Source organism: Macaca nemestrina, chromosome 5 (genome assembly GCF_043159975.1).
Source record: "Macaca nemestrina isolate mMacNem1 chromosome 5, mMacNem.hap1, whole genome shotgun sequence".
NCBI classification, from domain to species: Eukaryota; Metazoa; Chordata; class Mammalia; order Primates; family Cercopithecidae; genus Macaca; species Macaca nemestrina.
The window spans coordinates 126,172,287-126,185,443 of record NC_092129.1 but is presented as its reverse complement, the minus strand read 5'-3'; the positions used below and the strand labels follow the sequence as shown (position 1 = coordinate 126,185,443).

The window sequence follows — 13,157 nt, the reverse complement described above, 5'->3', positions numbered from 1 at the left end:
TTGAAAACTTAATATCGTGTATATTGACAAGGTTAGTGAGGACACAACAGAGTAGATGATGATAGTGAGAAAACAGAACACATATCGAGAAGGCAAACCATGCTTTCTGCATTTAGGTGAGATTAGAGTCTAGTGGCATGAAAGAGATTATCAAACCCCATGCTATTGATGTTTACAGCATACAGACTTCTTCAAAGATAGTCAAAAACTAAGAAACTAGAAAAATTGTTACATACCCCTAAAACGTGACAAATTATGTGGAAAGTATTCCCAGGAGTAATGAAATTAAATATAAAGATAACTTTTTCAATACTGAATATTATGTTAGGCCTGTTGATATACACTGTCAAGTTTTAAAAGTTTAAGTACCAGTCAAATTTTAAATGATTTACACTTTAAGAAGATGCTGGGGCATCCTCACTATAATGTATGGCCTTGTAGTACTCAAATAAATCTCATGGATATCTCTGAAAATCAAACAAACTCTATAATACATTAATGCCACCTTTAGAGATGACCCACAGGCTCTTTTATAGCCTATCATATTAAAATACCTACTATACCAGAAGAATGGCTTTTAAAGAGAAGAGTTAGAAGAATGAATGATCTTTTTCTTTTACCATGCAAGGCAGAGATTAAGATGTCACAGAAACTGATGATCAGCACGTATAAGATTGCATTTAATAAACAACACTGGAATCTCCAAACATTTAAATAAACTCAATCCATGTTTTAACTACGTACAAAATTCAAGGTCATTTCTTTATTATTGACATAGATTTCCAGAGCCATGCAATCAAACTAAGCTTCTTGAAACAGCCTCGTGTTTAAATAAATAATATTACCTTCTCCTCTACATTTACATCTCCTGAGGTTTGTGATTCTTGTAGCTGTTTCAGAGATTCACTGAATAATAAATTATAACTTTCTTGAAGAGTTTTCACTTGTTTTTCCAATTCATTTCTTTCTTCATCTGTCATTCTAAAATAACCAGAAATGATAAAAAGACTAATGCAAGTCATCCTCAAGAAATAAAGATGATGTATTAGGTTCAAAAATTTTGTCACATTATCGTAAAATAAAATATAGTCTCACATACATATTGCTCCGGTCTCAGTATGACTACAGAAAAATTAAGAATGGCCTTAAAAATATCTAAGGATCTTTCCCTTGCCTGAGAAAAGGACTGAAGGAAAGGGTGCAAACTAATGTATTGACACTTATTTAACATACAAACTTCCAAAATAACAATTGCTGCTATCTGACAGAGGGTAAGATCTCATTGTTAATACCAACATGTAAAAGGGGATTTCCATTTCCATCAGTACCATTTCTCAAGATGAAACTTGTTTAGACTAAAGCACAAATAAAGAGGACATTTATAAGGGGATTAACCTGATTTGCTAAGGTGTACTATAAAGTCATTCTGAAATAATCCAAAGGAGGACATCCAAAAAGGTTTAAGAAAAAGGTGGATTCCTTCCCTGAGTGAAGCATTGATTGAAATATACAAAGTGCTTTGTTGCAAAAAGTAGGGATAAAATATGAGAAATGAAGCTGCCATAGGTCTCAGCTAAGAAAATGAAGACCATATTTATAAATATTTTCCAAAGAATAAGTCTCACAGAGTACTACTTAGATTTAAGACTTGACTTGGAGTTTGTACTCTACCTCCCACTTGCTATTAATTCTTAAGCTCTGAGCCTGTTTCCATGGGGATAATAAGAACATTTCAAAGTTGTAAGAAAGATTAAAAGTGACAATTAAATTACTAAGTCGATACTCTTTACTATATTAAGTAAATTGTGATTAGTCTGAGTCCCATTTTTAACATTGCAATGAAAATTTACCACCTCTGTTTTGCTGAAAGCTTTTAAGAACACTTCCCCACTTAGAATAAAAGAGCTAATGACAGCCAACATACTTATCTCCATGTTTTGCCAAAAAAAGCTGCATAGCTTGAAGTGTTTCTGATAACTGTTCCTTTTTGGTTGATATTTCCTCACTGGAGATCTGTAAGGTAAAGAAGGCACATTCAAACTCTTCCTCCAAAAGGAGTAAACAACAGTATTTAAAAAAAAGAAATTCATCAAGCTTTAGTCAAAACCTAGTCTGTTTTCTGGGTGACCCAAGTGAATAACCTATCAGTTATTAGCCATCCATAGGTCTAGATAAGAGTATTTTATTTAGAATCCATCAGGAAAGCTCCTCTCTCTATCCTTAATGTCGTCATTTTCAAGAGAAAATAATAATACATTATACATTTCCTGCATCTGTCCTAGTCCAGCTGTGGATAAAGGTGGCCTCCACCTGCAGTGGAGGTGGAGGGCACTCAGCACTGGCCCAGTGTCATCCTTGTGCACTGCGGTACTCAAAAAGACACATGACTGTGGGACACTACTTCCAAAGGGTATCTTCCTTCTGCCAAGCTCCTAGATACAATGCTCCTTTTGAAAAAATTATGGCAGAAGTAATAATCTGTAGGTATACAGACCCAGAATACAGAATTTCTAGCTGAGAGCGGTGGCTCATGCCTGTAATCCCAGCATTCTGGGAGGCCAAGGCAGGCAGATTGTTTTGAGCTCAGGCATTTGAGACTAGCCTGGGCAACACGGTGAAATCTTGTCTTTACGAAAAACACAAAAAGTATCCAAGTATTTTTGGCTCATGCCTGTAGTCCAAGCTACTCAGGAGGCTGAGGCAGAATTGCTTGAGCGGGGGAAGGGGAGGTTACAGTGAGCTGAGGTCGTGCCACTACACTCCCACATGAGCGACAGAGTAAGATCCTATCTAAAAAAAAAATTTTAACTATTAAAAAAATTAATTTCTAAAGCTAAGACCCACTTTGTAAAAGTCATCTGTGACTGTCATCTGTCAGAGAAATAAAATTGATCTGTTTGGGGAAAAGCCAGAGGTCATAATACTTTCTCCTAATCCCTCAGTATATCATTTCCAAATCCCTTATTTCAGAAATTGCCATTCTTTTAAATGAGCAGAAATAAGAGGAAATAATGGGCCAATGAAAAGATGGGCCAATGAAGTTTATTCAGAGTCAATTTAAAGTTTATTTTTCATGACTATAGATAATCATGAGGCTGCATTGACTTTTGAAGGACACACTTATATTAACTAAAATTTCCTTTAACAGAACAACCATCAACTGTTCTTAGTTATAATTAATGCCATCATCTGCATTAAGAAGTATCTAGGGTACTAGGTCTAAATCTGACTTAGTAATGTTTTGGAGAATTTAAAACTAAAGAATGTCTACAAAAAAATTTTTTTAATTTGCCAGGTGTGGTGGCATGTGTCTGCAGTTCCAGCTACTTGGGAGGCTGAGGCAGGAGGATCACTTGAGCTTGGAAGGTTGCGGCTCCAGTGAGCTGTGATCATGCCACTGCACTCCAGCCTGGGTGACAGAGCAAGACCCTGTCTCAAATATATAAATATGTATATATATTTTTTAAAAAACTACAGAATATAAAAATACCAAGGGTTTATAATCCATATTTCTTAAAAGAAACTTATTATCCCAACGAATCTTTGTTAAGCTTTATGTCCCCATTTTAGTTGTCTATTTAATGAGGGGAAAAAAAGGGAAAAGGACATTTTACATGAAATACATGTATTAAAATTACTTGAAGCTTTTTGGTGTAAAGCACCAAATGCAAGTGTTTTCCTACATCTCCCACATATCTTCCACATCTCACATATATAGTATGTAAGACGATGAGTGAATACTTTATTTCAATTGAGCAACGTTTCAAGTATATACTCTGGTCTGTAAACTTCTCCAAGGAAGAACCTCAAATAAGGAACACTTGCCTCATATCACAGCCAAAATAAGACAAGTCACTGATGCTTTCCCCTATTTAGTCATATCAACAATGTCTATTTTAATAGATGACAAATACTGATGCAGAGCTAGATAAAGTGGGAGCTAAATATTAAGATTGGATGATAGCCCTTGAAATTTCTAAATGTCAGACAAGAGCAGGAGGGCAGTGTAGGAAAGTATTCCTTGAGAAAAATCCTTCTTATCTTAGCGGAAATTTATTTTTTTAATACAGTAACAATCCCACTGCTATCGCCAGCAGCAGCAGTATTAAAATTTACACCCCAACTACCAACATCCTAAGAGCTTCAAGTGGTACAGTCCAATAGATACCAGGGACATCTCCCAAGCTGTGGCCATCCAACATAACACTAAGCAGTTGGGATACAGAAGATAGTCCATTAAGACTAAAGAATTCACTAGGATAAAAGATGGTATCTAGAATTTCCAGTGATTGACTGTAGACACTTCCTTATGAGATGGAAAAGACCCAGAAAAGCACAACTAAAATCAATAATCAAGAATGTTAATATCCTGGTGTGTATTTTCATTGTTCTTGAAACTTTTTATGTTTACATCTGTAAGAATAAGATGACATATCTTTATGACATGGAGTGCCTGGATCTACTCTAGACATACAACAGAATGACTATGCTCTTCAGCTATTCTCATTGTAATAATCAGGAAGCAGACCTAACTATTAGGAAAAGCAGTATACTGAATTCATTTACTAAAAAATAAGAACAATATGTATCATTCAGGCTTTGGAATTAAACGGCTTCTTCTGCCAAACACTAACTTTGATTCTTTGGGCAAGTTATTTAATCGTTCTGATTTGCATTATAGTGGCCTATAACAATGGGAAAATTAAGGTAAAAATTAAACATTGTGCTAGGTAAACTGTGTCAACTCAGTTAACATCTCTGATATTATTATTGTTAAACCCGGACTTCTGTGAATACCTTTTGCATAGAGAAGGGAGGTTTCCCAGCCTTCTCTGCATCTTTCAATGTCTTGCTGATATTTGATACCCATTTCTGCAATTCTTTGGCTTTTTCAACATGCTCTTTCTTTTCTTCTTCCAGTGACTTCTGACAGTTGTGAGCGGTAAGAAAAATATACACTCCATTAAATGACTTAGCTATTAAACTGACCTCTCCATAGCAAACAAGAATGTAAAAATGTTTTTTTTCATCACACACAGGTTACTAAAACATTTTATTCATTCACTTAACCATATTTGCCATGTCACATAGCAGATGCACCTCCAAAATGTTTATGGTAGCAAAGAAAGCTATGGCATACATTCCTTAATGATTGGTCTAACCTCCCAGCTGTTCCATCAATGTCACAAATTTTAAATCTCAACTTTATTCATGAAGCACTAGAAGATCTTTGAATTGCTGCCTTTGCATTAGCATTACAATCATAATTGTACTGACAAAAAGGTATCATAGAAGGATGATAGAATACAGAATGTCTACTATACACATAAGGAAGACACACAGAATGAAGAAAAATCCTTCCCCTCCTCCAACACACAATATTCATAACGTTAGCTTTCAAGTGCAAAGACTTAACTAGAAATGAGATGTTGTGGTAAATATTTTAATATGCAAAGAAGGTCACTATATACAGAAAAAGGCAAAACTTTTTCATTTTTCGAAGCAATCTAAAACACTGCAGCTTGAAGGCTGTGGGAATGAATTTATATCTTTCTCTTTGATTCCACGGTGCTTCATGACATGTTCTTTCAGTGAGTGCAGTGTATCATTTAATAAATGATCACTATTCAATGAAGGGGAGTTCTGAAGAAATGATGCTGTGAACTTGGAGTTCATCAAGTTTATCCCATATTCTATGTAAAAAAAAAAATCATTTTAGTGTGGCCAAGTTTCAAAAAACCATTCTCAAGGCTAAATGAAACCATTTGAAGGGCATTAAATCTTATGTAATTTTCAATTTAAAACTTACTCTACTTTGAGCACTCAGCAATTTGCAGCCCTCAAGAAAGAGTATGTTACATAATTCACAGACTGCATACGTAGCCGATGTGATCATACTCTGAAAAAGTGGCATGAACCAGCCAGCATCACCCCTTGCACAGTTATTTAAACATGTCCTATTAGGAAGAATAGTAGAGGCTAGAAATTCCTGTCATCAAGGGCTCAGATACTTCTAACAGTTTAAGTCCTGTGTGGAAATCAAAATCAGCTTTTTCTAAGGCTTCTTTATATGTCAACTTTCTTTTTGTCTGAGGACATATTATATTTCTGATATATGACTTTTGATCTTTGAGTTTTGTGGCAATGAGGACATCTATAATACCTACTTGGAGAGCCTCTTCTATTGATAATCGAGAGTGACCCTGTGGCTCTATCAACCCTCCTGTCAAGTATTGAAATTCCAAACATCGGATTCCCATTTCCTTATTTATAATATTTGCATTCACAGCTTCCACCACTGACATCATTTTGTTAGTGATGGGATGGCCAATCCCTGTGATTACTAATTCACACTGTCGCAACTGCTGGGCAAACCCCTCATCAACCAGGCCTCTATGCAAAGCTTCAGCTACTCGGTACTTTTTGCCAGTAAGAGGATCAATTATGCCCCCTGTACTGACTTGGGCTTCAAGGCATCTGAGGGCAGTAATCCGATCAACCAAATTTCTACGGGAGGCTTTTAGTACAGAGATCCTTTCCCCACTAGCAGTCAACCAATACCCTGCAATAGGACTGTTCAAATCTTTCTTGGGAACTAACCGGCTCAGCAAAGTATCAGCAAGTTCTGTAAGTGTGATGAGACCTTCCTGATACTTTTTGACCAAGGCTTTGTCAATTGTTCCCTGCTCTATAGCCTCATTAATATTGAAATTTAATCCTGTTTTAGTATCAGTCAGCATATGAGAAGAATGCCCATAGGATTCAAAAAATGTAGCTTCCTTCCACTGATATTGCTGCCCTGAAAGTTCAAGATATATACTTTTCTCAATCAGGTTTCTCTGGAAAGCCTCATACGCAGTCAATTCTGACCCTGTTTTAGTATCTACTACAGAAATTCTATGAGTTTTTTGGACATTGAGATTGGAAATGTTCCTCTCCCCAAATGGAAACAGAAAGCATTGGGACTCTACATCAAATACACACATTTGCAGTAATTCTGAGTAATACAGAGCTTGCTTGTTATTGGGATTAAGGAAAACTCTTGTGTTGCTGGATGGCTCATGTAAAAACTGTAAGATGGCATTATTCAACAACCCCTGCTGCAGAGCAATTTCTGGAGGAACACGAATGCCTCTCACGGGGTCAATGACACCCCCACTGGCAATCTGGGCTTCCAAGATATGTTTACCTTTTTGTCTGTCAAGCATTCTATTTTCCATAGCTTGAAACACTGACAATGTCTTAGAAGAATATGAATATCCCACAGCTGCCTTCTCTGCCTCAAGAAGCCTAATTCTGAATTCGGGGTCAACAACTCCTTTAAGAACTGCATCTTCAACAGAATATATCTGACCTGAAATGGGATCAATTATAAAACCTGTTGCAGCCTGAGCTTCTAAAAATGCCAAAGCCATCATTTTGTCTATTATGATTCTCTTGGCCGCTGAGGCAAATGAAATCTTTTCTTTTGTAGATTCTAGGTAAAGCCCTGCAATTGAGGTGGCTTTCGTCAGAAACTTATTAAGAGTTTTCTGAACTTCTTCAACAGTCTTAAGACCGAGTCGCAGCTGCTCAATTGTTCTCATGTCCAGAAGCTTAGCTTCCACCAACTGCCTGGCAGTCACAGTGTGCCTAAGCCCTTGGAACTTAAATTCATCATCCCTAACTGAACATGCATGATCACCATCAAAGTTCTGGAAGATCTCTGGTTCTAAGCCCTTCTTAAGGAAATCCCCTTTCTTGAGTCCACCAGATGCTCTGCACCCTTCAAGCATCCATTCTTCAGCACTGGGAACTGGGTTTTTTTCTTGTTTTAATGTTGTGACTTCTGTATGCATATCATACTGCTTGTTCTTAGCTATCTGCAACAGGAATTTATAAAATGTTAAAAGTCAACTCAAGAACATTATGTTACTTTACTCATTCTCAATCCAAACATAATTCTTTGAATTACAAAGATGAGATTAGTGAAAAGAAGAAAACTTTTAAACCAAGGAGGGTTCAGGAATAAGTATTATATTATTTTCAGAGTCTGAATTTTATCTTAGATGACAATTAAAGGTATTAAAATTATATCTTTAAAGACTAAGACAAAAATCTAGCCACAGAATATGTTAGAGGTTAAAGCTAACTGCTTGGTACTTCTAGATTTTTGATAGTCACATATTTCAAAATGTATCTCCACAGATATAACAGTATATCTATTACATCTATATGTTTAATCTCAAACATTCAAAAATTAAAGTGTTAATTTATAATAAAGATTCAAGTAAGTTACCAGAAAAAGTATAGCATTATTTTTCTGTCAGAACTACAAAGAGCCAATCATATTCAAAATTGTTTTAAAAATTTAGTCTAGGAGAGAAAGGAAACAAATGAAGAAACTTGACATTAGGTAGCTGATAAGGTCTCAGAACACAGAGCATACCTCTAAGGGTGTCAAAAGCTTCACCAGTTCCATTTCACATGCGTTATCTTGATACCTAACAGGTGGTCTAGAATTGTTCAGGGCTTGGTCTCTTATCTTCTCAATTTCAGATAGTCTTGTAATAGGGTTTGTCTCATCAAAAGTTATCTGTAATTCGGTGCTTGTCTGAGAAAAGTACTCAGAGTAACACTGCTGGCTTTTCTCTTTCTCAAGTGGAGCCCCTGGTGGCTGGAATTGGACTTCTTTTGGTATTTGTTCAACAACCTGATGTTGCCACTTTTCTTCCAATGGCTGTGGTTCTTGAGTCCATCTCAACAGAGGGGATCTGGGTGTTGGATGAAGGTGTCCAGTGTTTCTAGAGGACAGCTCTCCAGAGTGTTGGCAGTCCTTCACTGTCATCTCAAAATCTGGTTTGAAGGTACAGTCTTTGGCTGTGTTCTTTTTTTTAATTTCACACTGGAGCAAAACTAATTGATGTTCATGCTCTTTGATCTGCTGGTCCATTTTTTGCTTCAGGTTTTCAACCTCACACTTCTGGGCTATCAGCTCATCCTCAAGTTTCCGACACTTTTGGTAATGATTTGCTTCCACGTGCTGCCCTTGCTGCATTTGTTCACGATACTGTTGAAGCTGTCTTTCAAGTTCTTTAATGTTTGTTTCACAAAGCTTAGCATTTTCTTGGGCTCTACAGTTTTCTTGTTGAAGAGACACAAAGTCAAGCTTAATGCCTGAAATATCATTTTCAGTGATGACTTTGGACTCCATTAATTTTTCCATCTTCTTCCGAAACTCCTCTGCTGACTGTTTGAATTTATCAGATTCTTCCTGAAACAGAACCATCTTTCTGTGGGTCATCTGCTCCTCTATGGTCTTTAAGTGTAATTCATCTTGTACTTTTTTCAACCTGTTATTTAACTCTTGCACCTGTGCTTGCTGTAGCTGAACTTTCTGCTCCCCACGTCGCTTCTCTTCCTTGGAAGCATTCAGCTCCGCATTCAGATTTCTAACTTCTTTCTCGGTATTCTGGATGATAATGTTCTGTTGGTCACACTTTTGCTTAAATTCACTTACTAAATTTTGACTTTTCGCCAGGTCTTCCTCTAGGCATTTAATTTTTCTTTGAAAATCCTGCTCTGTTTTTGTCTGTTTATGCAAGTGTTCATTTGTGCTGCGTAGCTGATCTTTAAAACCATCTGCCTGAATTTTCAGTGCTTCACATCTTTGCTGGATAGTTTGTTTCTCTAAAACTACATTCTCTGATTCTGCCTGAATTCTCCGCATCATTAATTTGGTTTCATTATTCTGCCTAGTAAGCTCCTCTACTTTTTGTTTTAGCATTTCTGCACACTCATTACTTTTCTCCAATTCTTCATTGAGCCTTTGGATTTTATCATTATTTTCTTTTTCAGCTTTGATATTTTTAAGCAACTGCTCATGGCTTTTCTCAAATTGTTCTTTTAGATGATCTGATTTTCTCTGGCAGATTCGTAGTCTTTCTAATTCTTTCTCATCTCGAAACGAATGAATTTGTGAATTTAAATGCTGAATACTCTTCTCAGCTACGGCATGTGCCCTTGTGATTCTGTCTACTTCTCTTTGTAGCTTCCCTTTTTCATGATGAAGAGATTCTAATTCTAACTGATAATTGTGCTTTATTTTCTTGAGATCATTAGCTTCTTGCATGGCTTCTTCAGCCTTACCTGTGGTTTGGTTCAATTGCCTACCAAGCTCTCTGAGTTGTTGAGAATACCCTTTCTCTGCCTGATCCTTCCTTTCCAACTCCAACTTAAGGCATCTGAGTGTATTATTTGTTTCATCTAGTTTATCTTTTAGCAAACGAGCCTTTTCCTCAGATGACGTTTTTTCAAGCTGGAGGGCATTAAGTTCATATGTCAGTTCTCTCATATCTTGTTCAGCCTTTCTATTGGCAGCTGTTAGTTCATCTACCTGCTGTTTGAGTTCTTCTGCTTTCTGTTTGTCATGTTCTTGCTGGAGACCTGTTACTGCCCTGCATGATGTAGCCTGTGTGATCGCACATACTGGCAATGCATTTTCTCTACATGTATACTGAATTTCAGTTATTTTTCTTCTTGCTTCCAATTCAATTCTCTGCTTTTCTTTCAACTGTTTCTCTGCTACCTGTTTCTGAAATGCAAAGTCTTTTTCCATCTGCTTTATCAGCTTCAAGAGTTCTTCCTCATTGTCTCTCTTTCTTCTTAATTCTTCCGTTAATTTATTTTTTTGTTGCTCCAAATCATTTAGACTTAAATCTTTTCTTTTAAGATGGTCTTCCAGTGTTCTTCTGGTGAAGGTGTTTTCCTCCAACTGATTCCGAAAATTCAGGAGGTTCTCTTCCACGGCAGCTCTTTTGGCCTCGGCCTCTATGGTGAGCTGCCTCACCCGCTCCAGTTCTCTTTCAGCGGCTTCCTTCTCTCTCACAATGGTTTCAAGTTCCCTGCGGTACTGCTTGGCTTCACTTTCAGCCCTTATCTTCTGCAGAGAGATATCTTCTACATTTCTCTGCTGCTTTCTCAATTCATTTTCTGCAGCCTCCCTGACCTTCGGAAGTTCTTCCTCTACTCGGGACTTTTGTTTCTTTAGTTCAGCTACCATTCTTTCCAGCTCACTTATCTTTCCTGTAAGTTTGCTATTCTCAAGCACTGTTGCCTTCTGACGCTGAAGCAGATCTGAATATGCCCCATGTTCAGAAGTCTCCTTACATCTTTTAATCTACAAGAGACATTTTGAAAGTGTCAAGCCTGTTCTGTTCAAAATAGCTTACGACGTATGAATCAATGTTCATAAAAGTACTTACAAAACCAAGTGAACTCAAATGCAGAACAAGTGCTATCACCACCACCACCAGCAGCAGCATCACCTTCTTCAGAGAGGAAGCTTCAGAAAGTCAGCAGTAGAGGACAAAAAATCCTTCACGACAGGTTTTCTGAAGAATATCTTTTTGTCCCTCAGGAATAATTTTATTTTAAAAATTAGCTAGCTTAGAATTTTATAGCAAGAAGGGAACTTACAACAGATGAGGAAAGGGAGAAATGAGGAAGATAGATATTCTGCAAACTCACATTGGGTGAGTGACAAAGTGGGAAATAAAACTCTCACAACGGTGCCCTTTCTTCTCTTGCATGCAACATAATCCTAAGAGGTAGGAAGAACACCCAACACATAGGAACCAAATGACGCTAAAGAATTTAGTTTTCTAGCCTGATAGAAATTTAAAAATGATACTTATATTCCCATGTCTTATGGTTAAAAAAGCAAAGCACAGAATTTTAGAACACAGAGCCAAATTAGGAAATAACATGGGGAAGAAGGAAAATTATATAATAACTTGAAATTTGTAAAGTCAGATCCCTTATTTGTTTATACTTGCCATATTATGACAATTATAATCATCAGAATTGCTAATGCAAAGGCAGCTACAGTCCTGATGGCTTTGGAAAAGATGTGCTTCATATACTCAGAGATTTTGTTGCTGTTGTTAATAACATGCCTCATATGAATCACTTTGACAAGTACCTTTAAATACTCCATAAATATAAAGATATTTGTTAAGTACAATAGCTTTTAAATATATACTTAGGGATTCAGCTCCAATGTATAGAAAACATTATAAGAAAAATTTTTTACTCTTCTAGGGACAGAATCAATGTCAGCTGGGAGGAGTATGCTTTACACTGATTACAGAACTACATGATCAGGATTAGTTTACAATTACAATTTAATTTCTCTTTATTAATACTCTAGTGTTGTTAGTTTTGTATCATCAACTCAAGATCACCAAAAAATAATTTAAACAGGAATAGAGAAATTATTTCAGACAGATTTGTTTTCATTGAGAAGCTTTGGTGAATTTCAAGAATTTAATTTCTATTACAGACCACACATCTTATTTTGCTTCCTCTAATTTCTTGATCTCCAATAATTTTGATGAGAATTTCAGTCGTTTTCTCTGCTAATCTAAATAAGGTTTCTAATAATAATTCATACAGAAACAAATCTCATAACCTGTTATCTCCAATACTCTATTTTCTTTATTTTAGTATCAGGGTCAATCCTGTGACACGTGAGCATTTTATCTATTTAAATACTAAGTTTTCAATATTTCTTGAGGAGGTTATTTCTAAGACAGTCTCAGTTCTTTATCAAACCTCCTTTAAAACTTAGCTATTGCTAAGAAATTCTGAGCCATTTCTTTTTCTTGGTCATGCTCAGATTTCAAAAAACTAAAAATTCCCTCAGAAAGAAGATATCTGTTGTTGAACCCTCAATGTCTTCATTAGTCAATGCAGGGATTTGTTAAGAATCTATTCTGGGCGTGGTGGCTCACGCCTGTAATCCCAGCACTTTGGGAGCCCAAGGTGGGTGGATTATGAGGTCAGGAGTTCAAGACAAGCCTGGCCAACATGGTGAAGCCTCATCTCTACTAAAAATACAAAAATTAGCCCGGCGTGGTGGCAGGCGCCTGTAATCCCAGCTACTCAGAAGGCTGAGGCAGTGAATTACTTGAACCCAGGAGGCGCATGTTGCCGTGAGCTGAGATCGCGCCACTGCACTCCAGCCTGGGCAACAGAGGTCTCGGGGGGGAAAAAAAAAAAAAAAAAAAAAAAAAGAATCATGTTGTCTGGATAACTCTTTGAGTTTTTTAGCATATGTGAGAAAAATTACTAGAAATAATTTAGTCCAATTGCTGACTTGCTTTCTTGTGGATCTC

At 36.7% G+C, this 13,157-nt stretch overlaps 1 protein-coding gene across 37 annotated transcripts in view; it reads right to left on the bottom strand.

Moving 5' to 3' along the window:
* The window catches only part of LOC105479539 (dystonin), a 496,741-nt gene that overhangs the window by 143,995 nt on the left and 339,589 nt on the right, over window positions 1-13,157 (bottom strand). For 36 of the 37 annotated variants that reach the window (XM_071095971.1, XM_071095969.1, XM_071095974.1 and 33 more), the window contains 3 exons: window positions 4,798-4,926; window positions 1,925-2,013; window positions 846-981 (listed from right to left, as the gene is read on the bottom strand). In XM_071095971.1, the coding sequence (XP_070952072.1) occupies window positions 846-981; window positions 1,925-2,013; window positions 4,798-4,926 (354 nt within the window). Of the gene's footprint in view, window positions 1-845; window positions 982-1,924; window positions 2,014-4,797; window positions 7,863-8,428; window positions 11,159-13,157 lie in introns of those variants that run through there. The other variant, XM_071096002.1, reaches the window with a different exon arrangement.